At 46.4% G+C, this 27,169-nt stretch overlaps 2 protein-coding genes across 2 annotated transcripts in view; both read right to left on the bottom strand.

Moving 5' to 3' along the window:
• On the bottom strand, positions 1–9,204 carry SEC11A (SEC11 homolog A, signal peptidase complex subunit). Its single transcript, XM_039339500.1, has 6 exons — positions 9,047–9,204; positions 6,999–7,108; positions 4,079–4,228; positions 2,857–2,976; positions 1,926–1,983; positions 1–268 (listed from the first exon to the last, which is right to left on the bottom strand). Exons 1-6 carry the CDS (start codon positions 9,164–9,166, stop codon positions 218–220), a joined length of 609 nt encoding a protein of 202 aa, XP_039195434.1. The 5' UTR covers positions 9,167–9,204; the 3' UTR covers positions 1–217.
• Positions 9,205–12,905: 3,701 nt separating this feature from the next.
• The window catches only part of ZNF592 (zinc finger protein 592), a 32,857-nt gene continuing 18,593 nt past the window's right edge, over positions 12,906–27,169 (bottom strand). Inside the window, exons 3-9 of the mRNA XM_039339499.1 lie at positions 26,264–26,442; positions 25,141–25,317; positions 22,968–23,127; positions 21,844–22,113; positions 20,156–20,268; positions 16,090–16,207; positions 12,906–14,299 (exon numbers count right to left, since the gene is read on the bottom strand). Coding sequence (XP_039195433.1) covers positions 13,787–14,299; positions 16,090–16,207; positions 20,156–20,268; positions 21,844–22,113; positions 22,968–23,127; positions 25,141–25,317; positions 26,264–26,442 — 1,530 coding nt within the window. The 3' untranslated portion in view covers positions 12,906–13,786. The remainder of the gene's footprint in view (positions 14,300–16,089; positions 16,208–20,155; positions 20,269–21,843; positions 22,114–22,967; positions 23,128–25,140; positions 25,318–26,263; positions 26,443–27,169) is intronic.

Below are 27,169 nucleotides of genomic sequence, written 5' to 3'. Positions count from 1 at the left end.
TTTGGTTTAAAATGTTTTTAATATAAAAATTCACCGATGTACAAAAAGGCTAAAGTGTGACAAACTCTTCAAAATACTGAGATTAACCTGCCCGTGACACAGCAGTCGTAGAAAACGAAAATGCCAAAATCCAACTCGGATTAAGAAGCAGCGAAATGGACACACTTCACATCCCGGTCTACTTGGAGGGGTGATCCACGCCTCCACCGGTGAGGGTCTATTCTCGATGGACGAGGACAAATAAGCCCAGGAGAAAAAGGACAGTGTACTGGTGGGGAGAAAAGAAGACAGAAATACCTGAAGCATCCGCCCACATTGCTAGACATGCAGTGCAGGAATTTCACCGTGAGTTCTAGTCCAGGGCTTTTCAACCAGTGGTACGGGTACCACCTGTGGTACATTGGCAGCTGGCAGGTGGTACGCAACCATCCTAGAAAAGGGGTAGCAGGGGAGGGGAATGAGCTGAACTGGTGGCAGCACCGCACAAGCCTGAGCGAGAGATGGCTGGAGCTGCAGGGCTCTCAGGGCTCAGTGGAAGTGCCAGGATTAGTGCTTCTTCGGGACTGTCAGGGCTCAGCGGAAGCACCAGGATCAGTGCCAGGCTCCAGCTGGAGCTCGGCGCTGATCCTGGCGCTTCTGCTGAGCCCCGAAGAAGCACCAATCAGCTGGAATGTTGCAGCATCTCCAGGGTCTTGTGATTTACATTCAGATGCCTGGCAACTGATTCATATTTATGACAGTCACAGTTTCCCAGGGTCAGGTGAAGTGACCAAAACCTGCTGCAACCACCCAGCAGACGGGGGGGGGGGGGAATAAAAACCAAACACATCCCCACCCCACCCCCAATGCTCAACAGAAATGCTCACAACAATGAAAACCTTGGATAGGAGGAAGAGCACGGTCAGGCGGGCAGGCAGGTATCTTACTCGGCTGTGGCTTGGGGGGCACATTTTTCAGTGCCATTGTAACTTCGAACAATCACTAAGCGAACTGTTGTAAGCCGAGGACTACCTGTACTTCATCACTTTTTTCCCTTTTTTTTTTTTTTAGTCATCAGGTTTTTGACAACTTGCTAGGCGACTGGTGGCACTTGGATGTTGCCATATCCTAAAAGTGGTACAATGGGTGAAAAGGTTGAAAAGCCCTGGACTAGTCCCACCTTAGGCATGAAGGCAAAAATCATAAAACATGCCAAATGGCACAAATTTAGGCACATGCTTGCCACCTCCATGGATAGGTTCGCATCCTGCTCTCTTTTAATCTTTTAAGCAAGGTTTCTAGAATAAGCCCCCAGAGGTTGGCTTCAGCACACTGCTAGCGCGTAAGCAATGTGCAAACTAGAATGCGTGGTTCACACAATCGGCTGAGACGAAATGAAAGGAACCAAAGGTGGTTTTGTAGAATGGACGGACGCAAATAGTGACGGCAAACTTTAAACAATGCAAGACTGATGGTTAAAACATGCCTCCGTCCTGGAAGAGTTTAAACTTGAGAAAAAAAATGTTATGGGGGTTTGGTGTGCCTTGTCTACTTTTTTTTTTTTAAAGTGTTTTTTTTAATGTTTAAACTTCAGAAAATTTGGTGTGCCTTATGTACTTTTTTTTTAAGTGCCTTATGTACTTTTTTTTAAGTGGTTTTTTGTTTTTTTTTTTTAAAAATGTTCTCTGGCTTTTCTCAACCTCCAATCTATGTTCCCAAACCAAACAAAATTCCAAAACCTGGAAAGGCCAGAAGTGGTAGTCCTTTGCACCAAACCATCATTGATAGTCAGCTGCCTGCTTGAATGTGGCTTGGGACCTTAGATTTCAGCCAGAAATCTGAGAGAGACCCTGAACCCACCTGTCTCCATGTATTGTCTGAATGGTGGTTTTGTTTTACCAATGCACTGTGTCACCTCTAGAGAGTAAATGAGCAAAAAGTCCTACCTTGAATTTAGGGTAATCGTTCATTAGGATGGTTACTATTCCAATGTATGGCACAAACCTAAATCAGAAACAAAGTTATCCTCTTTAGATACTATATTGGCTGAAGCTTCCTGGCCTTATTGATAGCCAGGAAACAAAAAAGCAACAGATATAGGACTTTTGATAAACAGTGGGTTGCCTCCTTCTTCCCCACATGCAGGTTTAAAAAAGACCCTCATGGAAACTCAGAAACAATGCAGCCCAAAACCAGAAGACCTAATTTATCCACAACCAAGACTCAAAAGGAAAGCAGGCTTTATGAAGAAAACTGATGGGTAAAATCAAAGTTTCCAGGAATAACAACTTTCCAATCTTGGAAATGCGCAGAAACAATCAGAGGGAGATGTCTATCAAGAGTCTCAATCATCCAGGTCAGGGGTAGGCAACCTTGGCTCTTTTATGACTCATGGACTTCAACTCCCAGATTTCCTGAGCCAGTATGGCTCAGCTTGGAAATCTCTTCCTTTCCCCTCAGCATGGCTGGCTCAGGAATTCTGGGAGTTGGTCCACGAGTCATAAAAGAGCCAAGGTTGCCTACCCCTGATCCAGGTCGTGGTTATCCAAACGGTGCTTTTCAAAAGGCAACAGAACTTTCTTGGGTTTCCCCCCCCCCTTGAAAACCAATCTTCAGAGTGCTAATGATCCTATGACTCCAAAGAATATAAATCCTTCCATTCCCCCACCAATCAGTGAGAACTGAAGAAGCTTCTGGGATGAGAAGTGAAATGTTTTCAAGTGGAACCTCCCCCCCCCCCAGGAAAGTCCAGCTGTCTTTTGAAAAAGCACTTTTAGGAAAACAGGAAGATAATAACTAATGGCAGGGGACAGGACTGAATTCCGCAGACGGCGGTTACGCGTAGGAAGGCATGGCCATTTTACAATGCCCACTCACCCTCTCGCTCTTCCAACCACATCTTTCTTCTCCAGCCAGTGTTGCCCTTGTCTGTACAAGCCTCGATCATCAACTGCATTGTTGTCGCCTTTGGTCAAAAACTTGATGTCGCCATTTTGTCTGGCCCAGGGGGAAAAAAGAGCACAATTCACGAGTGGGCAAAGCAGAACGCAATCACATCGTGAGGAGGAACGAAGATGCCAAGTGAATATGTCACCTTACATCAGTAGGCAGCCTCAAGCTTTTAAACTGGTTTCTTCTTCTGAGTGTTGTAGACCACAGATCCCCAACCTTTTGGACACCAGGGACCGGTTCCACGGATAGAGGTTTTCCCACAGACTGGAGAGCGTGTGGTTTTGTGCGCTGCCTGCATCCCACGGATGGGGCTTTGCTTGTTTGTGCAGGCCGGTTGCTGGCATGTTGCAGCCCAGTACCGGTCCACGGACCGGGGATTGGGGACCCCTGCTATAGGTGGTTTGTGAGAGGGTGGATGCCTGGGATTCCCCCTCTTTTTCCTTCCACAAAGTTAAGCCTAATTCAGCGGTTCTCAACCTGTGGGTCGGGACCCCATTTGGGGTCGAACGACCATTTCACGGGGGTCGCCAAACAATGCAGTCTGCCATTTTCCCCCCCTTTTCCTTAGCTGTGCTACTCCCTGTTATTCTATTGGCTTTTGAAAGCCAATAGAATAGACTCTCTTGAATAGAGTCTAATTCTATTGGCTTTCAAAAGCCAATAGAAATTGTCCAGGCTGTCTCTGCCTGCTGAGCCCGCCAAAAGTCCCATTCTGCAAACGGTGCTGCACCAGTTGAGTAGTCCTCGACTTACGACCGGTTGAGTAGTCCTCGACTTATGACCGGTTGGGGGTCGCGGCATTAAAAAGGTTGAGAACCACTGGCCTAATTAAAAGAATGAAGTTTTCCCTCCCCTCTCTGACAGTCCATGTCACACTGTCCAATATATCTTCCAGTAATTATGAGAATAAACTTTAGTTCGCCAAAACAACTCAACGGCTTCAGCTTCTCACGTCGATCAGGAACACCTGTGGATCCAAAACTCTCCCCTCTTTCCCCATTCTCCCCCCCCACACACACACTGTAGACAAGCTAGAAGCATTGCAGCGGTCCTAAAGACAGGAGGTTTCGTACCTCGACAGACACAGTGAAAACTGACATAACCGCAGACGTCTGCGACTATCACCCATCCGAAACCCGAGACGTACTTTTCGTGGATTTTCAGGACCCGATGCACAATTGGAATTTCCCTTCCTTCTATCCTAAAGACCACGATTTCTCCCACTCTGATCGGCTCTTCAACATGGTTGGTCAAGAACAGGAGGTCTCCTCTGTGAAATGCAGGTTCCATGCTGCCACTGGAAGACAAAAGCATCAGTTAATGAAAGTACCTCAAGGGCTGTCTTTTGCCTTCAGGTGGGATTAGCCCTGTCAGTTTTATATATATATTAAAAATAAAAGTAAAAATATGACTCTTGGGAATATCCATACTATTAAAACAATGATCACCAAGAGAATATGTGTGTGTGTGTGTGTGTGTGTGTGTGTGTGTGTGTGTATATATATATATATATATATATATATATATATATATATATATATATATATATATATGTTTTCTGAGGTTTTCGCGGGTATTTGTATGTAGGTCTTTGGTTGTTTGGGTTTTCTCCCGCGTAAAATTGGAAGTGTCTTGGCGACGTTTCGACGAAGTCCCATTCGTCATCTTCAGGCTGGTGTTTTCAGCTTCGTGCTTCGAGGAGCAATGTGTGGTCTTAGCTGTTTCTTCCTTTTAACTGCCAGTGGGGGTATGAAGCCGAAAACACCAGCCTGAAGATGACGAATGAGACTTCGTCGAAATGTCGCCAAGACACTTCCAATTTGACGCGGGAGAAAACCCGAATGACCAAAGACCTACATGTATGTATGTATGTATGTATATAAAACGATCCACTCCTGATTACCCTGGGAACCTCACTGGATCAAGAATCTTTGCATGCTTTCCAAAAATTCTTGCACATTTTATCTTTAAAATTCTACGTTGGGGGAAGTCTGATCTCTGGGGAGAGGGGATGATGTTCCAGGGAGTGGCATCTTTCATGGAGGAGACCCAGAGCATGCTTCTCTTGCCAGATGCAATGGGATCTAAAAATGCCACTGGGGACAGACAGCTGTTACCGTCCCATTGAATGACTGGCCTTGCTGGGTTCTTTTCTTTAGATTTTTAGATGCAAAATGGACGTTTCAGCCTTGTGCTTAAGGCACCTACTTTAAACTTCCGATTTCCCCTTCCAATGCACCATATTTATTGGCTCCTGCATTAAAGAGGCGCTTTTCCCTATTTCAGCCAGGTTCACCCTGATTAGTAGTCATGATGGGATAGCCCCCAAGCAATGGGAAGCCGAAGTCTCAAAGAATCAAAAACTGGAAACCCAGAGTGCTTTGGAGGTTCTCTTGCAGGGAGAAGCTGAGAGGCTTAAAGTTCTAAATCATGCAAAGTGGAAGAAACAGTAGGAAGGTGCCCTGGGTCCATTTCCCAGCGCAGTTAGACAAGAAGGCTGCCTTCTGATTTTTCTGGCACAGACGCGTGTAGCACACTCTGTGCCGTAGGCGCCAAGATGTTGCACACGGATTGTGTCTTTCTGTCTTCCCCGCCAGCTGCCTTCCACAACAGATCTTTCTGGCAGTTCTGCTTGCTCATTTCGTACTCCCTAACAGCCCTCCCCCACACCTCCGTTTCAAGCTTGCAAATAAATGCTTTCTTTTCTATTCTTCCCCATCTGTTTTTCTCTCTGATGTCATGTCAACTCAGATGCAAGGTAAAGGAGTATCTTATCTTTTCATTTCTTTAAAAAAAAGAAAAAAAAGGGGGGGGCAGTACGGGGTTTTGTGCTGAATGCACATAGGTTTTTAGAGGATATAATCTGTACAATGTAATTATGTCATTGTCCCTGTAAGGCTAGCAGAGGCAGCTATCCACAGATATTATTTTTGCTCAGAATACATGGAAAACCATCAGCTTTGTACTGATTATTCAGTCAATTCAGAGAGTCCTCAACTTACAATCCTCCGGTTAGTGGTTGTTCGAAGTTGCGGCAGCACAGGGAAAAAAAAAAAAAAAAGCAAACTGTGAATGGTCTTCACACAATCGTGACAGGATCAAAATTTGGATCTGGGCAAACCGGCCAGTATTTACAACAGTGGCAACATCCTAAATTTTCACCTGATTGCCATTTGCAATCTTCCCAGCCGGCTTTCCAAAAAGGAAAGTCAACAGGAGAAGCCTTGATTCATTTAATGACGGGATTATTCGCTTAAGGATTGCAGTGATTTACTTAACAACTATGGCATAAAATCATCATAAAAAGAAGGCACAATTCGCTAACCCCCACCTTGATTAGCAGAGGAGATTCTGGCCTCAGTTGTGCTCATAAGCCGAAGATACTTAATAATAATAATAAAGTTGGAAGGGATCTTGGAGGTCATCTAGTCTAACCCCCTGCTCAGGCAGGAAATCTTATACCATTTCAGACAAATGGCTGTCCAGTCTCTTCTTAAAAACTTCCAGTGTTGGAGCATTCACTACTTCTGGATGCAGGTTGTTTTGCTGGTTAATTGTTCGTACTGTTAGGAAATTTCTCCTTAGTTCTAGGTTGCTTCTCTCCTTGATTAGTTTCCATCCGTTGCTTCTTGTCCTGCCTTCAGGTGCTTTGGAGAAGAGTTTGACTCCCTCTTCTTTGGGGCAGCTCCTGAGATACTGGAAGACTGCTATCCTATCCCCCCTTGTCCTTCTCTTCATTAAACTAGACATACCCAATTCCAGCATCTGTTCTTGATATGTTTTAGCTTCCAGTCGCCTAATCATCTTTGTTGCTCTTCTCTGTAGTCTCACTTGTATTTGAAAGCAGATTCTCTGACAGAAGAATGGCATCGTAACTCAAGTAGAATCTATAAACCAGTCAAGACAAGCTCTAAACCTAAACTCTGCCCTTTTGTCAAGATAACACTTGTTCAAAGATCACATTATGTTAGCAGAAGTCACATTCCCCCCAAGTTATCACGGCTGCCTCTTCCTTCCTAATCTCACAGTAGGATTGGTTGAGCCCCAGATTACCAGAATGATTTTACCTAAGTACAACAACGATGGGACTCTCGCTGCCCGTTGCCACCATCAACCCCTTCCAGATCATCAGCGCCGAGGAAACAATCATTCCAAAGTTCAGAACCTGATAATACAGCTGGGAAGGGAGAGGGATTATCACTGAGAACTCGAGATAGTCCTTTGCAAAACACAAAGACCCCACCCCCTCCGCTTGCAGGGCGCGCTAATTTGGGCACATCTTCAAAGGCAATGCCTCCACCCTTTCAAATGACAAGCCACCAATTTAGAAGTCTTACCACAGTCAATAGTTCCACTGGGGATTACAAGCAGACAGGATGTATTTTAGTCGATTTCTTAAGTATAGCTAGAAACCAAGTGTGTTGTAGTCCCACCTTAGGCATGAAAACTGGCTGGGTGACTTTGGGCCAATCACCAGGAGACTTGTAATTCTAGTTCTGCTTTAGGCATGAAAGCTGGCTGGGTGACTTCGGGCCAGTCACCAGGAGTTTGGGAGTTCTAGTTCCATCTTAGCCAGTAAAGTCAGCTAGGTGATTTTGGGCCAGTCACCAGGTGTCTGGGAGTTCTAGTTCTGCCTTAGCCAGTAAAGTTGGCTAGGTGACTCTGGGTCAATCACCAGGAGACTCGTAATTCTAGTTCTGCTTTAGGCATGAAAGCTGGCTGGGTGACTTCGGGCCAGTCACCAGGAGTTTGGGAGTTCTAGTTCCACCTTAGCCAGTAAAGTCAGCTAGGTGACTTTGGGTCAACCATTAGGAGACAGTGAATTCTAGTTCCTCCATAGGTACAAAAGCCAGCTGGGTGACTTTGGGCCAGCCCTCTCCATCAGCCCAAACCACAGGGTTGCCTTTGTGAAGAAATGAGGTGGCTGGAGCATTAGACAGGTATGTTCACTGCCTTGAATCCCACATAACGAAGGCAGGCTTAAAGAAAATTTCTTTTGGCAAAATCTGGATCAGAAGGGCGATAAGCCTCTGGTTTCTGTTATCCGTCTCCTTCCCATCCAGGTTCACCAGCCTGCCTGTTCTTTTTGCTGCGCAATTCAAGCTCCCCAATAGCACTCACAGACACGTTAACCACAATATTACATTGTTGCCTCTTTTTTACAATAATATATATATATATATATATAATAACAGGGGTTCCCCAACCAGGGGTGCGAGATGATATTCCAGGGGTGCAAAAACTTGGTTTTTCAAAATTATAGTGTATATGCATAATTCATTGCGGTTATTTTGATAAGAGATAACATTTATTGTCATTTTTTTTTACTGTGGGCACAAGGGCACACATCAAAAATGAAATTGAGTTGCCCGCTCTCAAAGTGAATCACATACATGACACACACCTAAACATACGATATACAACGTATGTATAGACCCACACCCCTACATATCCATAACAAATAAATATTAAACACTGTCCATCTTGAATATATAACGGAAGGAACTTTGGTAAGGGGTGTGAGAATATATCAGAAGTGTTCTAGGGGTGCGGGGTATGGAAAAGGTTGGGAACCGCTGTATAACAACATAAGCCAAGGCAAGGGACATATTTCTCTCTCTCTCACACACACACACAGTATAGCAGAATGATCAGCCCTTCCATTGGTTTCCTTTGGCCCCTTTGCGCCTTCTAGGGGTGTGGGGTATGGAAAAGGTTGGGAACCGCTGTATAACATAAGCCAAGGCAAGGGACATATTACACACACACACACACACACACATTATAGCAGAATGATCAGCCCCTTCCATTCGTTTCCTTTGGCCCCTTTGCGCCATCCTAGGACGTTGCACGGGACCTGGACCTTCCGCACTACTGGACCCACGGGCACATCTGCTGGGGAGGATGGGATCTGTAGTGCAACGTTGCTGGAAGGAGGTCGGGCTGCGCTTTGCAGCAGGGGGGGGGGAAGCAGTCTCCGCTGGGTCACGTGACCTACCCACCATGCACACACCCGTTTTACAAACCCAACTGGACACACACACACACACAGAGGTGCGCGCGCGTGGGGACCGACCCCCGCCCCCTTTTGCCCCCGCCCGGCGCCCCCGCGAACCTGCCGCTTATTCATCCGCCGAACATCGTCCAGAAAGTCCAAGGACAGCATCCCAGCGAGCGAGGAGGCTGCGGCCGGGAGACCCGACCGTCTCACACTTCCGCTTCCGGCCGCCGACATCAATATCCGGCCAAGCTGGTAGCGGTGGCGATGGGGGAGAAAGGAGGGAAACATAGAGATCCTAGACTAGCCCGAACGAGCCCTGTTAAGAGGACGGGGAAGGACGTCACTTCCGGTTCTGCCCGCCCAGTAGAGCGTAGGCGGGGGAAAGAGCGGCGTTTTGCTAAGCAGGCGTGATGCGGAGTCCTCCCGGTTTTTTTTTTTTTTTTTTTTTTTTTGCCTCCAGTCTGAAAATCAGATTTTAGATGAAAGGCAGGTTTTCAGGTTTTTTTTTTTTTTCAGATTTCTAGGCGCATCTGTCGTGCTTTGTTGCAATGCAGTAAAATTCCCCTGCAAATCCTTAAGGAATCCCGTTCAAAGGTCTTAAATTAAAGGCGACAATGTCTTTTGAACAATAGAGTTGAGTCTTGGAGACTTCCAAGAAGAGACTTATTAGCTAGAACTGGAAAGTCGTCTGCCATTGCCTCTGACATCCATCCATCCATCCATCCATCTATCTACCTACCCACCTACCTACCCATCATCTATCTACCTACCCACCTACCCATCCATCCATCCATCCATCCATCATCTTATCTATCTATCTATCTATCTATCTATCTATCTATCTATCTATCTATCTATCTATCTATCTATCTATCTATCTATCTATCTATCTATCTATCTATCTATCTATCTATTGTTGTGTTTCTCAACTTTGGGAACTTTGCCACCCATGCTATGTGCCTAATTCTAGAGCTGGTGGAAATTTGATTGGCACACAATTTTGCTGTATTTTGAAGTGAGCAAGTGAGAAAAGGTGTACTGTAATTGTTAGAAGGGTTTCTTTTTTAAATGTTTTCTTTGACTTAATGCTTTTAAAGAAAACTCATTGAAAGAATGAGTTCCTCTCTTCCCTCCAAATACAGACCTGCTCTTGTGCAGCATGGTTTTCCTGCAATCTTTGCAAGATGAAGGCGAAAGAAGGGGCAGCATCTTAGACCCTTATCTAACTCCAACAAGGTGCTAACTTTTTAGCAATAAATCATTTAAGTGTGGACCTAGTCTTGGTGCCTGACACCACCTTAGTTATTAAGAGGTGACAAGTCCTACACTTATTCCCCCCCATCTTCATACTTCAGCAGTATTTATATGCCTATGCAAATATAATCAGTTGATGGATCACCAAGTAGTGTTCTCTCTGCTCATTTGTCTACAACACAACACAGGATCACATGAAGTGTTAATACCACTTTATAATGCCTTGGTAAGGCCACACTTGGAATCCTGCATCCAATTTTGGTTGCCCCAATGTAAAAAAAAAAAAGTTGAGACACTTTCAAAAGAGTGCAGAGAAGAGCAACAAAGTTGATCGGGACTGGAGGCTAAAACATATAAGGAAGGGTTGCAGGAATTGGGTATGTGTAGTTTAATGAAAAGAAGGACAAGGGGTGATATAGCAGTGTTCCAATATCTCTGGGGTTGCCATAAAGAAGAGGGAGTCAAGCTGTTCTCCAAAGCGCCTGAAGGCAGGACAAGAAGCAACGGATGGAAACTAACCAAGGAGAGAAGCAACCTAGAACTAAGGAGAAACTTCCTGACAGCTAGAACAATTAACCAGTAGAATAATTTGCCTCCAGAAGTTGTGAATGCTCCAACACCGGAAATTTTTAAGAAGAGATTGGACAACCATTTGTCTGAAATGGTGTAGAGTTTTCTGCCTGGACTAGATGACCTCCAAACTCCCCTCCAACTGTTATTGTATTGCATTGTATGTACACATTATGTCCGCTCAAGGGTTCACACAACACAATCAGCTAAGATATAATTGATTCATTTGTGGTTGACCACCATATGAATGCAGTGTGCAGAAGGTACCCTACTTCCAGTGGTGTTCTTGTGAAAAAGGTACGGTAGCTCTCAACGTACAACGACAAGGGAGCCCAAAATTCCTGTTGCTCAGCAAGGCAGCTAAATGAGTTTTGCCCCATTTCACAGCCTTTCTTGTCACAGTTCTGAAGTGAATCACTGCAGCTGTTAAGTTAGGAATATGGCTGTGAAATGAATCTGGTACAGACATGGCTTGTAAGAAGGTTCCAAAGACCCTGGGACATGGCAACCCTCCTGAGTTGGTTGCAAGCATCTGAATTTTGATCACGTGACCACAGGGATGCTGCAACGGTCGTACGTGTGAAAAACGTCATTTCAAGTGCCGTTGTAACGTGGAACGGTCACTAAACGAACTGTTAAGTCGAGGACTATCTGTATTTTGAATTACAGCCTCAGGCAGCAAGATCAAGGTAAACTACTTGGGGCTCCGTTATGAATTTCCAGCATCGTGTCCGAAGGATACCGATGGTGGATTTGGAAGAGCTGCAAGGTCAGAAAAGGAAGGTTGGGAACCAACTCATTGTTAGATGGTTTTATTTGAAATACTTTGAAGTAAACATTATAGCAAGGCACAGATGCCACTGCAGATTAAATAGATATGTCATGGCTTGAGAGGAATGTCCTCCCCGCCCCCTGCTATTGTTACTATAGCTAGGCTACCTTGTAAAACATTCCCTAGACTAAAATGTACACGGTATCAAAAAATACAAAGGGTTTTTATCAAAACACGTCCGGACGAGAAAGTGAGCAAAGTCAAATGGCAACATGATAAATAGGGTATGTTTTTTTTTCCTTTTTTTAAAATTATTTATAGTAAACAATGAGCAGGGTTCCGACTTGAAACATAAAAACCGTATTTTAAAAAAAAGAAAAAGAAGAAGCAAATATTATACGAAGCGTGAGGAAAAAGCACATGGGGCGGGATGGGGCGGAAGCCACAGGTGGGAGAGTTAATGCTAAAAGGGAGGAAAGCAATCTCCAATCGATGGGGTGGGGGGCAGGGGGGGCAACCGAGAGGAAAAAAACTGGAAAAGGGTGAGGAGGGAAAGGATGTGCTTTGGAAGAGCAGGTGCAGGTGAGGGAGGACCAGACTGATCCGCCCCCCTCCTCATGGAATAAACCTCATCAGCCCCAAATTCTTGCCTTTTCTGAACTGACAAGCAGAGGGGTGAGCAAGTATGGCGACTTTTAAGACTTGTGGACTTCAACTCCCAGAATTCCTGAGCCAGCCAGGCTGGCTCAGGAATTCTGGGAGTTGAAGTCCACAGATTCTAAAGTCACTGTAGTTGCCCACCCCCGAGGAAGAGAGACTTCCAGCTTCTTTTGCCCGGCAATTTTTGCATCACAACTGAAAAAAATCTTCTGGGATCATACTGGAAGGAAAATAAAACCCAGCCAATTCTCCAGGCCCTCAATACTTTTCATCCAGGACAGGAAGCAGCTCTGATCGTTGATAGCCAAAGGGGTGATCAACGCTGCTCTCCAATCTGAGGAAGGGTTACTAACCATGGAAAAGAAGAGATTGCCCAAAGATGGAGAAGTGCAAGCCTCAATGTGTTTTTCCCCGTCTTATTCTTTCTTAACCACAGATGTTCAGTATTTACTTGGGCAGGGTTTTAAACATCCGTGCCTCCAATTTTTATGAAAGTCCTGAGAGAGAGAGAGAGAGAGAGAGAGAGAGAGAGAGAGAGAGAGAGAGAGAGAGAGAGAGAGAGAGAGAGAGAGAGAGAGAGAGAGAGAGAGACAGAGAGACAGAGACACAGAAAGAGACAGAGAGACACAGAAAGAGACAGAGAGACACAGACAGAGACAGAGAGACACACACAGAGAGAAAGAGACAGACAGAAAGAGGGAGAAAGAGAGAGAGACACACACACACACACACACACACACACACACAGAGAGAGAGAGAGAGAGAGAGAGAGAGAGAGAGAGAGAGAGAAGGGTTATCTTGGGGGACACTGCCATGTGTGATCACTACTTCCAGGCGTGCATGTACATGTGCAAGGAGAGGGCAAATGCTCAAACAGATATGCAACTGATTTTCACCTGCAACCAAGACTAAGCAGAGCCTGATGTAATGTTTTCTCACAAACAAAAGAAAAAACCCCTCCACCTGCCACTGAGCAGTGCTGGAAATGTGTCTGCTAGGAAAAAGAAAAAAAGCAAGATTCAAAAAACCACATCCACAGAGTGTCCGAAAGGTGATTTTTCAGGCCTGGTGGATTTTTGTTTTGAAAGGAAAGAACCGTCGGTGACAGGGGGTGGAGCCAGGAGGTTTCCTGGCCTCCTGGCCCTAAGGGAGTGGGAGAAAGGACTGTGTTCTTAATTAAAAATCTTGAGCTAATAGGCCAACATCTTGGGCAGCAGGTGAATGCTTCGTTTTTGCTGGGGGAAACCTGGCATGATTATCCTACATGCCCGTCTTTCTCAACCTTGGCTGCTTTAAGAACTGTGGACTGCAATTCCAAGAATTCCCCAACCAGCACAGAATTCTGGGAGAAGAAGCCCACTCCTCTTTAAACAGCCAAGGCTGAGAAAGACTGTTCTAATTTCCCTCTCTCTCTCTCTCTCTTCCTTCCCGTTCCGTTACTCATTTAGTGCTGGGGAGACGGTGTGGCAACTGGTGCTTCTTGTCAATTTCCCTTCCTAATCAAAATGAACTGAACCCTATGCCCATTCCATCAAATCAACAAGCTCCTCCCTCCCTCCCTCCTTCAAGCAAGGTTTCTGGGGCAGCTGAGCGCGCTCTTAAATAGAGGGAGACTTTGCGGGTTTGTTCTGAGAACTCGTTCTCTCTTTGCCGCAGGGCGAGGAGTCGCGCTCCGAGTCTCTGTTCTTGGAAGGGTCTCCTGCCCTGCTGTGGCTGGTCTCGCCCTGGGCTTCCCCCAGTCCATTCTCTCTCGTCTCCATTTCCGGAACTTCTTTTGCACTCTTTTGTTCTGGCTGTTCATCCTCCTCCTCCTCCTCCTCCTCTTCGTCTTCCTCCGGATCTTTGACTTTATGAACGATGAAAAGGTGCCTGTTCAGAGACAGGTGCGACGTGTAACACAAGCCGCAGAGCAGGCACTGGTAAGTGGAACTGTCTGACTTGTGTCGAGGTATGTGTTCCAGAAATTCAGTCTCGGTGGCTGTCGCAAAGCTACACTTTGCACATTTCCAGCGGGCTGCCTTCAGTTTCTTTGCTGGCGGGTCATCTGATCCGGATGCGGTCGCTTCCATCGGACTCAGACCGTCGGCGGTTACTCTCTTTGGAGATTTTGTCTGCAAAACAAAACCGTGCGCTTATTGTAACCATCTGCGATGCCCGCTGCAGCCCGCCATCCAAACGATACCCACTAAAGCAATAAGAACCACATCTCTTCCTCCTGCTCCTCATGCGCCACTACCAAGCTGTCCACGCCACCCTAAACCATGAGTAACGAGAGGAATTACAGGTCCCCAGGTTATCCCATCTGTGCTTGCTCAATGGGTATCTTTACACCAGAAGTCCCCAATCTTTTGAGCACCAGGGACCGGTTCCGTGGAGAGGTTTTTCCGCGGATCAGAGGGTGTGTGATTTTGTGTGCTGCCTGCATCCCACGGATGGGGCTTTGCTTCATTATGCGGACCGGTTGCTGGCATGCCGCGGCCCGGTACTGATCCACAAACTGGGGGTTGGGGACCCCTGCTTTACACTGTAATGGAGAGGTCCACAACCCCCCCTGGGCCATAGACTGGTACCGGTCCATGGCCTGTTTGGGAAACAGGCTGTGCAAGTGGCGGGCAAGCATGCAAAGCTTCATTTCCACATGCGCAGGAGCTAGGCGGCACGTGGGAAACCATCCCCTGCCCCCTACCACTGCCGCACACCGGTCCATGGAGGCAGAAAACTTGGGGACCGCTACTCTTACTGCATCCATCCACAAGTCAGACAGGTGGCAAGGAGACAATAAAAAGGGGGGGCTTTGTACACAATTTTGTTATGGGTGCAGCAGTCCCTGCTTTTTTGATTGACCTCTATTTGCACTCCTGTTGAATGGAAAACAATTTTCAACGGTTTTCTCAATTCTGAGGACACTAACTAGAATACAGCGACCTTTTGGGTGGGAAGGAACTTAGTTATAATTAATTGAATGACTGCCCCCAGCACTTTGCTAGGAAGAGAACCAATGTCAGATGCAATAGAATGCCTTAAGGATTAATTTTTCTAGGACTGTGATTCTGCGGGCTATATTTCCTCATATCACTGGTCATCACTTGTCAATCTCGGAGGGTTTTCATGTAATTAAAAGAAAAATGGAACGCAGGTACTCTTGAAATAAAACTGCATCCTTTATGCTGGTCACGTTAAACTGCAAGGGGGTTTCAGACAGCCCTACTTGAGATGTAACAGTCTTTAGTTACTTTGGCTCTGCCTGGAACCAAATACCTTGGCACGTTCCATTAAGGCAGTGGTTCTCAACCTGTGGGTCGGGACCCCATTTGGGGTCAAACGACCATTTCATGGGGGCCGCCAAACAATGCAGTCTGCCATTTTTTCCCCCTTTTCCTTAGTTGTGCTACTCCCTTTTATTCTATTGGCTTTTGAAAGCCAATAGAATAGACTCTCTTAAATAGAGTCTAATTCTATTGGCTTTCAAAAGCCAATAGGAATTGTCCAGGCTGTCTCTGCCCTGCTGAGCCCGCCAAAAGTCCCATTCTGCAAACGGTGCTGCACCAGTTGAGTAGTCCTCGACTTGGGGGTCGCGGTTGGGGGTCGCGGCATAAAAAAGGTTGAGAACCACTGCACTAAGGGATATTTTTTTTTTTAAGGCTAAAGTTAAATTGCACCCAAATGATTGCAGAAACAGGTGAATTTTCATTACAGTACAAGAAATACCTTTTGATAGGGTTAGCACTGTCAATAGAGCCACAAGATAAAGTAGCTCTAGATCTCATGTAAAGGCCTGCGGTCCTCCTGGAAAGGGAACCATAGGGCCTCTCCTGGAATGAATGCAGTTCCAAACGAGAGGGAACACCCAGCATAGAGAACTACCCCGCCTCTATATTTTAACGAAAGCATTGCAGATTACTTTTGTCAAGTCTTTGGATATCTGGGAAAGATCTGGATTTTTGATGCCGTGCATGAGGCTCATGTGACTCTCCAGCATGGATGGCTGAGGAAATGTCTGGATTTCATCTGTGCAATACCTACAAAATAGCCAACAAAAGAAATGCTGTCAACACGACTGGATTTCTCAGTCCCACCTCCTTCTTTTCGCTTTGCCCACCCCAATTTTCACAGAAGCCCAGAGTTGGAAGGAATCTGGGGACCGTTAAGTCCATTATGCTGATCCAGATAGGACAGTGATGGTGAACCTTTTAGAGACCGAGTGCCCAAACTGCAACCCAAAACCCACTTATTTATTGCCAGGTGCCAGGTGGGTGTGGCCCACTGGGTGGGTGTGGCTGTGGTAGTCATGGCAGATTGGGTAGGTGTGGCCAAGGTGGGCGTGATCACCTCAATGTTGCTCGTGGGGAGGGACACCTGTGGGGGCCGGGCAGGGTTGGGGGAGATCCAGGGGGTCTCTGCCAGGTGGGGCGGTGGGCAGGAAGCTCGTCCTGCAGGGTGAGGCGAGGCAAGGCAAGGCGAGGCAGGGCAGGGGTGCCATTGTCACAGGGCAAGGCAAGGCAGGGGCCGGGGTGGCTGCTGCCTGACACCATCGGCCCCCGCACACAGAGGCCAGCGAGCGCATGGGTGCTGGGATGCATCCAGCCATGTGGGACCTCAGCGAGTTAGCAGGTGGCTGGTTGAAGAGGGATGGTTGCCATCTCCCAGGCATGGCGCGTGTGCCCACAGAAAGGGCTCCGAGTGCCGCCTCTGGCACACGTGGCAGAGGCACCACTGAGGCACCACTGAGATAGGAGTTCAAAGTAGAGCACTGGTGACTGACAGCTATCCAGCCTCTGCATGAAGACAGCAGGAGAATCCACCATCTTTCTGGGGATTTGGCCCTGAGGTTGAACTCCTTTCGCAGTTAGGAAGACTTTTTCTAAACAACTGGTTGCAATCTGCCTCCCCATTACTTCAGTCCCTTATAAAGATAAAGGCATCCCTGAACAGCCGTGTCCAATTCTAGGGTGTGGTGCTCCTTTCTCTTTCTTAGCTGAGGGAGCCAGCATTGTTCGGAGGCATTTTCTGTGGTTATAGGGCTGGAATGGCTATACATCAAAGGCGCATGGAATGTTGTTGCTTTCCCACCGAAGTGGTACCCATTTATCTACTCACATTTGCATGTTTTTGGTAATTGCCAGGTGGGCAGGAGCTGAGGCAAGGAATGAGAGCTCACCCCATCGTGCGGTGCTCGGGTCTCAAACCTGGGCTGTCCGCCTTCCAGCTGACAAGCTCAGCGTCTTTAACTGCTGAGCCACTGTGCCCCCTTTTCAGTCCATTATTCCACATCCTAAATTCTCAAGAGTGTTTTTCTACCTCTTAGCAACTTTTTAAAAGATTTATGGATTTCCCTTCCCAGCCCACATCTTAAAGTTGTTGAGACTGAGACCACACGGAACAGGACTCGATCCTCTTCTTTCAGTCTCTCTTCGTAAGACTCAACAGAAGGAAGGATTCAAAACTGATTCCCAAATGCTGGAAAGGGAAACTGCAGACATTCTGAATTCTGGAATGGCAGTGTGAATTGCAGGACTACAGGGTTATCCTTTTTTAGGGTGTGACGCCCTTGCCTCAATCCTAGACAGGGAAAGTACTTTTATACCACACGGTTTGCTGCAAGGAAACAAATCTTAAGACTAAGCCAGTATGTGGACCCTGACTCTGCATCTATTCTGAATCGTCTGAATCCATCCTTGAGGAACATCTGTACAACTTTGGCAGCAGACCAGCTTGTGAGCTAAGTTTCATTTGTGAGAAAGTCTTTGAGCGCAAATGTTGCGATTTCAAGATTTACATTTAGAGATAAAGTTTTTACCACTAGTATCTTGGAAGCTAGCCTCGAATTCCAGGGATACCGAAAGTGACCTTGAATCACCGCTTCAGAGCTGATAAGAACAGCTTCTTTTCCAGAGGGAAATCAAAAGTTTTGCCATGGGAAGGTTCATGTTTTGTCTGGGGTCTTGGTGGGAAAGACAATTTTACATTTGTTAACAACATGTGGCTGGAATGCAGGAGGCCACAGAGAGGAGGCCTTTAAAATCACATGATCAGGTATGAGCCAAGGCATGTTCTGTTCACATGCACCAAGTAAAGCAAGGTTTTTTACAACTTCCCATCTGTAATTCAGTTAAAATAACATTTTAAAATGCTTTCCACAGGAAGATTAGCAGGGATGATCTCTAACCTGAAACAGCATTCACAGACATAACTTTGCCCTGTTTTTTCTGGGTTAGTCAGTTGTCAATGAAGCAAGTTTAAATGATGTATTATTAGTATTGCTTTAATTCCGCAAAGAATCCCCATTAAGTCAGACTGAGTAACATGAATGAAATCCCATTAGGACACAGAAAAGGAAATATACAGAAATACAAAGAAACAGTTGTGGGCAGTGACAGTTTGATGTGGAAGAGCCTTCCTTAAACTGGAATCTTCTGTAGCCAAGATAGGTTTTCTAAGACTGGCTTCAGATAGTCTTACTTCTCATTTGGAAGGATAAATTAAGGGATCACTAAAACCACAAAATGGGATCAGTGATGGAAAGCAGCTTTTACTGCAAGGAGAACAACTTTTTAATATAGAGAAATAATTGCCAGAAAACACCCTATATTAGAGGAGCTGTTTTCTGTTAAGTAATTAAGATATACTAGTATGTACGTATGTATGTACCGTATGTATGTATACAAACCATTAATTGAAGTGCCACCTGCTTCCTGGGAATTTGTTTTCCTTGCGATTAATTTGAATGGAAAGATGCAGCCTTTGTATTCTTATTTTATTTTATTTTCTGAAACGGTGAGTGCTTAAATCTAAAACTGAAAATGTTTCACTTGCAATAGGTTCTGAATTTAATAGCAATAGCACTTGGACTTATATACTGCCTCACAGTGCTTTACAGCCCTGTCTAAGTGGTTTACAGAGTTGGCCTATTGCCCCCAACAATCTGGGTCCTCATTTTACCAATCTTGGAAGGATGGAAGGCTGAGTCAACCTTGAGCCAGTCAGGATTGAACTGCTGGCAGTGGGCAGACTCAGCCTTCAGGACTGCATTCTAACCACTGCACCACCAGGGCTCATTAAATTAAGCCGAAATAGCTCCAGCTTCTGTCCCTCTTGTTGAAACTGGGCAAGCGCACACGGAACTCAAAAGAGTTCCTCCAGAAATAGCTAGAATGCTTCCATTATTATGAAAACACTGTAATATTATCACAGGATCTTCTGGAAATGAAAAACGGTCCAAGATAAATAGCAATTGATCCCTCGGTCGAACAGGCAGGACCAGATATGATCCCGTGACGCCGTGCCTGGGAGTGTGCAAGAAGCATTTCTTCTGTTCTATCCCAGCCTATGGCTGTCCTTGTTAAAGGCACAAGGACAAAAACCCCTTTTGAGAAAATAGGCTGGAGACTCAAAAGAAAACAAACCCCTTTTAATATGGGTAACCAACCTGCCAAATAGTCCAGAAACAAAAGCAGCAAACGCAATCCAAATGGAGGAAATTGTCCACACGAAACCATACAAAGCAGAGAAGTAGTCACCGGCAAGACTAACAGAACATGATCCCATGAAATACTTTGCAACGGTTGCCTTCAGCAACCAGCACTGCCCATACCTTCCCTTTTTATAAAGCAGTCCCAAGGCGTTGCTTCTCAGTGCCTTCTCCTCCTCCTCCCCTGGAGTTGTCGTATTGACTGCTGCTGATCTGCTCTCGCTAATTGCCTGCGTCTACGAGCATCAATCATCACGTCCATCAGGTGTGAATCCTCTAAGTCTGACTCATTCTCCCCATACAGCTGAGCTTCATCAGGAACACGACTGGAGGGCCCAGGCTCTGCATCAAACCGTGAGTCTTGTAATTCATCTGAGCCTTCCCTCTGACCCTGACGGCCCTTCAAATGCCTCCTCCACCTCCTCCTCAGATTCCCCAGACTCAGCTGTTGGGAACACAGGCTGGCACGGAATCACGACATCTTCCCTCCCAGACTCACCAGCAAGGGTACAGCTTCTTTGCTGTGTCGTGATTATTGCGAACGTGTCTGTGCAGACTGTTGGAGGCACCAAAGGATCTGTCACACTGGCGGCAGGGAAACCTCTTCATGTTCTGCAGGAGGATCGGAAGAGTTAGTTCCCAAAAGGACAGGGATGAACTCCATTTTGTTTCCATTTGGGCAAAAGGCAGGAAGTCCTCCATTTAACCACCATTCAAAGTTACAACAGCGCCCCCCCCAAAAGCTACTATAATCCAATTTGAAGTTACGATGGGTTGCATGACCAAATTTTGGATGCTCGGCAACCGCCCTGCGTTTATATCCACTTCCAGCATCCCAGAGTCATGTGACCACAATTTATGAAGGTTTTTGCTGGGAAACCGGTGTTTCTTTCCGGGTTATGGACAAAAAAAAAAAGCCCCATAGCAAACAGTACATTTGCTTTGCAGTCAGTGTGTTTATTTTATGACCACCGCAAAAATGGTAAGAAAATTAGGCACAGTCACATGGTGAAATGCTTAATGACTAATTGTGACTTACAACAATAACTGCAGGACTAATTGTAGTTCTTAAATCGAGGACTGCCTGCTGTGATCAGAGGGGTAACAGGGGTCCTTGGTGCTTTCTTGAGCTGGTTTTCTTGCAGACCTTTAATTACCCAACTAGGTAACATCACCAGTGTTAGTGGGGAGGGTTAACAGCCAACTTTCCCTCTGCTTAAATGTTTTTTGTGGAGGGCTTCTTGAGAGAAAAGGACAACGTGGATTTATCACTTCCCACCTCGTAACTAGAACAGGAAGGGGTGCGGTATCCACTAGCCCCCTCGTGGCACACCCCAGACAATAGGACTTGGTCATGGCTAACTAGTCTGCTCATTCTGATTGTTGGACCTCACAAGAATCTCCCAGCAAGAAGCAGCAGCGTGATACCAAAAATAAAAGCAACGGTGAATGCTGTATTCTGTTATGTCCTAAATCAAGGGTAGGCAACCTTGGCTCTTTTATGACTCATGGACTTCAACTCCCAGAATTCCTGAGCCAGCAATGCTGAGGGGAAAGGGAGAGGCTTCCAAGCTGAGCCATTCTGGAATTTTGGGAGTCAATGTCCATGGGACTTAAAGTGGCTGAGGTTGAAAAACACTGGTGTACATCGTTGATCTGTTCTAAGCTAAACGGAGAGAGGGTTGGTAAATGGGGCAGCCTTGCTTTTTTCAACCCCTTACTCATAAATGCCCCCACTTCATTTGGGGGCAGAAAGCCAGAGACAGCCCCCACGCAAAAAAACAAAATGGAGCACAAGGTAATCCAAAAACAGCAGTCTAAAGTAGCCTGTTTGGATCCCAGGGAATCTGTGTAGGCCAGGGGTAGGCAACCTTGGCTCTTTTATGACTTGTGGACTTCAACTCTCAGAATTCCTGAGCCAGCATGGCTCAGCTTGGAAACCTCTCCCTTTCCCCTCAGCAAGCTGGCTCAGGAATTCTGGGAGTTGAAGTCCACGAGTCACAAAAGAGCCAAGGTTGCCTACCCCTGCCCTAAATCAAATAAGTAGAAGAAAAGGGGAAGAATAAAAGCAAGCATTCTTCTCCTCGTTCCCGTTTCCATGGCATTGCTAGGAAGTGAAAAGAGGTCACTGCCCTGAACGGTGGGAAGAGTGTCCAGGTGCTCCTAAGCTTTTGGCAGGTGGGTTACCTTTCCATGGCTTTTCCTCATGTGGGAGACGTAAGTTTCACGATCGGGGATCCACTGCGAGCACACCCGGCAAGTCCAACTGCACGTTTTGGACTTTGGCTTGGAGTCTGGGCTCATGCCTTTGGTAGGCAAAGAGGTCGGCTGAGAAGTCCCGTTGACGATGGCCAGGTCCTTGGATGTGGGGAGGACGGGACTGCTCGTGGTGGCCGTCTCAACCTTCTGCCGAGCGCTGGTGAGATCCTCGGGGTTTTCCGGGACTCCATGGATGCTCTAGGGAAAGTCAAGGAATCAAGCTTAGCTAGCAAGCAGATCCACACGGAAAGGGCAGAGCGTGGAACGGCTCGTCCAGCTGATGAGCATGCCAGGTTTTTGTTTTTTTTATTTCTAGATCTCCCATCTAGAAATCTACCATCTAGATCTCCCATCTCGATCAGATTACCAACCACAGCTGGGCGTTATGTTCACATTAGGTGTATATTGTGCCAACGGTCCTGATTTCTGGGCCATTTCTGGACCCAGTTCAAAGTTTTGGATGACCTTTTAAATCAGAGGTCTCCAAACTCAGCAACTTTAAAGACCTGTGGCCTTCACCTCTGCTGGCTGAGGAATTCTGGGAATTGAAGTCCACAAATCTTAAAGTTGGCCAGTTTGGAGATACCCCCCCCCCGCCCCACCCCAAATTCAAGATCAAGATCACAAATGCAGAGAACTGGGGGGAATTTGGGGCGTGACGTTATATCAGGTGAGGTTTATAAATTGCAGGCTGCTGAAACAGAGTTGCTAAACAAACAAACAAACAAAAAAAAGTGATTTTAGGAAACTGTCCTTGTTATACTAAGTTGTAATGCATTTGGTCTGGACTAGCATGCTATGTGAACCCAGCCACTGTGCTCTGCAATTTGTAGGCTTAGCTTGTCCTTTAAATCCGGTCAATTGTGGTTTATGGCTAAATTACAGTCAAGCAACCTAAATCTTAAGAGACAACTATGGGGAGAGGATGCTGCTGAGGGATCCATCAGATGTGGGAAAATAAAAGGCATCGAAGGTGTTTCAAGGGGTGAGCTTCAAATGTGGAAGGCGGGTCAAGGTCTGCAGAAGTGCGGGAGCGGTCTTGTCCTACCCACCTTGACATGTTGCATTAACTGCAACTTCTGCATGTACACCAGTTGGCAGTGGGGGCACTTGAACACGCCCACCATCAGCCGGTTGGCATTTTGTTGGAAGTGCTCTTGCAGAAGTCTCTTCTTGTTGAAGACCGTCTCACAGGAGCATTTGTAGATCACCCTGGAACAGTTGAGTGTGAAAAAAAATGAGAACTTACTCCTTCATGAAGGGATGAATCCAGAAAAGCAAATTTAAAAAAAAAAAAAAGAACTGTAATATAACTTTCCAGATCGAGAGAGAGAGAGACACAGACAGAGAGAAAGAGAGAGGGAGAGAGAGAGAGACAGTCAGACAGAGAGAGACACAGAGAGAAAGAGACAGAGAGAGAAAGAGAGAGACAGAGAGAAAGAGAGAGACAGACAGAGAGAGAGAAACAGAGAGACAGAGAGAGAGAAAGAGAGAGAGACAGAGGGAGAGACACAGAGAGAGAGAGAGAGAGAAAGAGAGAGAGAAAGAGAGAGAGACAGAGGGAGAGAGACAGAGCGAGAGAAAGAGACAGAGAGAGAGACACAGAGAGAGAGAGAGAGAAAGAGAGGGAGAAAGAGAGAGAGACACAGAGAGAGAGAGAGCGAGAAACAGAGAGAGAGAAAGAGAGAGGAAGAGAGACAGAGAGAGAAAGAGAGAGAGAGACAGAGAGAGACACAGAGAGAGAGAGAGAGAGAGAGAGAAAGAGACACACAGAGAGAAAGAGAGACAGATAGACAGAGAGAGAGACAGAGAAAGAGACAGAGGGAGCGAGAGACACACACAGAGAGAGAGACAGAGACAGATAGACCGAGAGAGAGAAAGAGAGGGAGAAAGAGAGAGAGAGACAGAGAAAGTGAGACAGAGAGAGAGAGACAGAGAGAGAGAGAGAAAGAGAGACAGTGACAGAGAGAGAAAGAGACACAGAGAGAAAGAAATAGAGAAAGAGAGAGAGAAAGAGACATAGAGAAAGAGAGACAGAGAGAGAGAAAGAGAAAGACAGAGAAAGAGAAAGACAGAGAGAGAGAAAGAGAGAAAGAGACAGAGAGAAAGAGACAGAGAGAGAAAGAGACAGAGAAAGAGACACAGAAAGAAAGAGACAGAGAAAGAGAGAGAGAGAGAGACACACACACACACACAGAGAGAAAGAGAGACAAATAGACAGAGAGAGACAGAAAGAGACAGAGGGAGTGAGAGACACAGAGAGAGAGAGAGAGAGAGAGAGAGAGACAGATAGACCGAGAGAGAGAAAGAGAGGGAGAAAGAGACAGAGAAAGAGAGGGAGAAAGAGAGAGAGACAGAGAGAGTGAGACAGAGAGAGAGAGACAGAGAGAGAAAGAGAGACAGAGTGACAGAGAGAGAAAGAGAGACACAGAGAGAAAGAAATAGAGAAAGAGAGAGAGAAAGAGACATAGAGAAAGAGAGACAGAGAAAGAGACAGAGAGAGAAAGAGAAAAAGAGAAAGACAGAGAAAGAGAGAGACAGAGAGAGAGAAAGAGACAGAGAGAGAAAGAGAGAGACACAGAGAGAGAAAGAGACAGAGAGAGAGAGGGAGAAAGAGAGAGAGAGACAGAGAAAGAAAGAGAGAGAGAAAGAGACACAGAGAGAAAGAGACAGAGAAAGAGAGAGAAAGAGAAAGAGAGACACAGAGAGAAAGACAGAGACAGAGAGAGAAAGAGAGAGAGAGAGAGAAAGAGAGAGAGTCAGAGACAGAGAGACAGAGAAAGAGGCAGAGACGTAGAGAGAGACAGAGACAGAGAGAGAGAAAGAGAGAAGTGCAGATTCTATTCCTCCTGTTTCACAAAACTGGGCCAGAGACACTCCTGAAAACATGGCTCAGTTGAGGAGGCAGCCTTTGTCAAAGAACCAGACAGCAATAGCACTTAGACTTATATATTGCTTTACAGTAATTTTACAGCCACCTCTAAGTGGTTTACAGAGCCAGCATACAGCCCGCCAACAATCTGGGTCCTCATTTTATCGACCTCGGAAGGATGGAGGCTGAGTTGACCTTGAGCTGGTCAGGATCAAACTGCTGGCAGCCGGCAGAGTCAGCCTGCAATACTGCCTTCTAACTACTGCAGCACCAGGGCTCAGATGAAGAAGGCAAAGACACTCCAGAACTGCAATGATGTAAAACAAGCACCTGGACCCCAACAGATCACTTACTGAGATGTCTTGTGAGGCTCTGCAGGATGCTGACTGGTAATGTGAGCGGTGGTGCTGTCTGCAGACTTGAAGGCCATGGGGCAGAACGAACACTTGTGGAAGACTTCACAGTGCTTCTCGTGAATGTGGACTTTCAGCATAGCCTGGGACATGAAAACCACCCCACAGTGGCTGCACCTGAGGAAAAGGAGAGGAACACACTTAGCTGGAAGGCACAAAATCTGCCAGCATCATTTCTATAGATCAGTGGTTCTCAACCTGTGGGTCGGGACCCCATTTGGGGTCGAACGACCATTTCATGGGGGTCGCCAAACAAGGCTGTCCGCCATTTTCCCCTTTTCTTTGGCCACGCCCCTGGCACCCGGTGATGTATAAGTGGTTGGGGGTCACCACAACATGGGGAACTGTATTATGGGGTCGCGGCATTAGAAAGGTTGAGAACCACTGCTATAGATGGTCAGGAAATGGGAACAAACCCGTGTCTGCTTTACGGAATCATCCATGAAGGAGTCGTGAAGGTTCATAGATAGCTTGCTGCAGATAATGGCTACACATCAGAGGTTGAGATATGGCCAGGGATTGAAAAAAGGAGAGCCACCCCACCATATCAATTCTCTGAAGCCAACGGCAGCCACTGTGAAAATACTAATCTGGGTTAAGCCTTGCTCCTTCTTCTCTGCTGGCCATTTCTGCACCAGACGAAAGAGCTTTAATTGGCCAGAAATGAGTAACTGTGAGGACGTTGTTCACTGGCGGCAACGTCAGGCTTCTGAGAAAGTCAGCAGAATGAAAAAGGCCCTTCTGACAGGTGTTAAGGCTGGCAAAAAATCACCTGTTGCAGATGACTTGTGATCAGCTAAAAAAAAAAAAAAAATTAAAGACGATCAGCATCACTTCTCCCCTACAAAAACGGGAACGAATCCTTAAGCGGGACTCTTGCAATCTGCCCCAAAGCCAACTTTCTCGCCTCTGGGCCTAGAATGCGTGTCTGGAAAGGGGCCTTCAAAGCTCCAGAAGGGGGAGAGAAACGAGGCCGTTCACACACACACACACACACACACACACACACACACACTGCATAAAACAGCTACTTGCTACTTACTTCCACAAATTTAGCACTGACCTGTAACCGACTTTGCGGGAGTAATGCAGGCAGTTCTCTTTGACGTGAGTTTGGAAGTAGGCTGACCGGCATATGGCTCCGCACTCAGGGCAGCAGTAGGGAGATTTGTGTGCGTGGATTCTTTGATGAGCACAATAGCTGCATTTGTTCGGCAACAGCATCTGACACACTTGACACGTCTAGGAGAGAGGAAATAGAGAGGCACCTTGATTTGCACCGCTGGCTGGGGAATTCTGGGAGTTGAAGTCCACGCGGCTTAAAGTCGCCACGGTGGAGAAACTGCCCTAGAGGTCTTATTCAACTACAGGCAGTCCTTGACTTACAACAGTTTGTTTAGTGTCCTTTCAAAGTCACAACAGCACTGAAACAAGTGACTTACAACTGTTTTTCACATGACTGCTGCAGTTGAGAAACTGTCCTAGAGGGAGACTTCTTGTCTTGTTCAACTACAGGTAGTCCTTGACTTACAACAGTTCGCTTAGTGTCCATTTGAACAGTGCTGGAAAAAAGGGATCTGGGACCGTTTTTTACACTTACGGCCGTCGCGGCATCCCCGCAGTCGCGTGATCAAAATTCCAACCCTCGGCAACTGATTCGTATTTATGACGGTTGCAGTGTCCCGGAGGTGTGTGTGTGTCATCCAAGGGAACGTCTGACAAGCAAAGTCAATGGGGAAGCCAGATTCACTTAATGACGGTGTGACTAACTAAAGAACTGAGGCGATTCGCTTAACGACGGTGGCAAGAAAGATTGCCAAAATGGGGCACGTAACAAATGTCTCGCTGAGCAACAGAAACGTGGGGCTCCCTTGTGGTCGTTAAGTTGAGGACTACCTCTACTCCCACTAAGCGAGAATGGTAGCTTTCCAACGGCAGGCCCTTGCTGGCTGGCTAGCTGAGCGGTGCC

Source organism: Crotalus tigris, unplaced genomic scaffold (assembly GCF_016545835.1).
Source record: "Crotalus tigris isolate CLP2741 ecotype Arizona unplaced genomic scaffold, ASM1654583v1 scf7180000017735.2152567, whole genome shotgun sequence".
NCBI lineage: Eukaryota > Metazoa > Chordata > Lepidosauria > Squamata > Viperidae > Crotalus > Crotalus tigris.
Note: the sequence above shows the minus strand (reverse complement) of the source record. Positions and strands in the feature narration are given on the sequence as shown.

Bases quoted from the DNA above. Each gene is read 5' to 3' on its own strand.
- SEC11A (XM_039339500.1), bottom strand. From the start codon at position 9,166: ATGTCGGCGGCCGGAAGCGGAAGTGTGAGACGGTCGGGTCTCCCGGCC. The intron at 4,229-6,998 runs GTAAAATCATTC...TTTGTCTTCCAG, and splicing joins CCCATCGTTGTTGTACTTAG to TGGCAGCATGGAACCTGCAT. The intron at 2,977-4,078 runs GTACGTCTCGGG...CCCCTGGGCCAG, and splicing joins GTCCTGAAAATCCACGAAAA to ACAAAATGGCGACATCAAGT.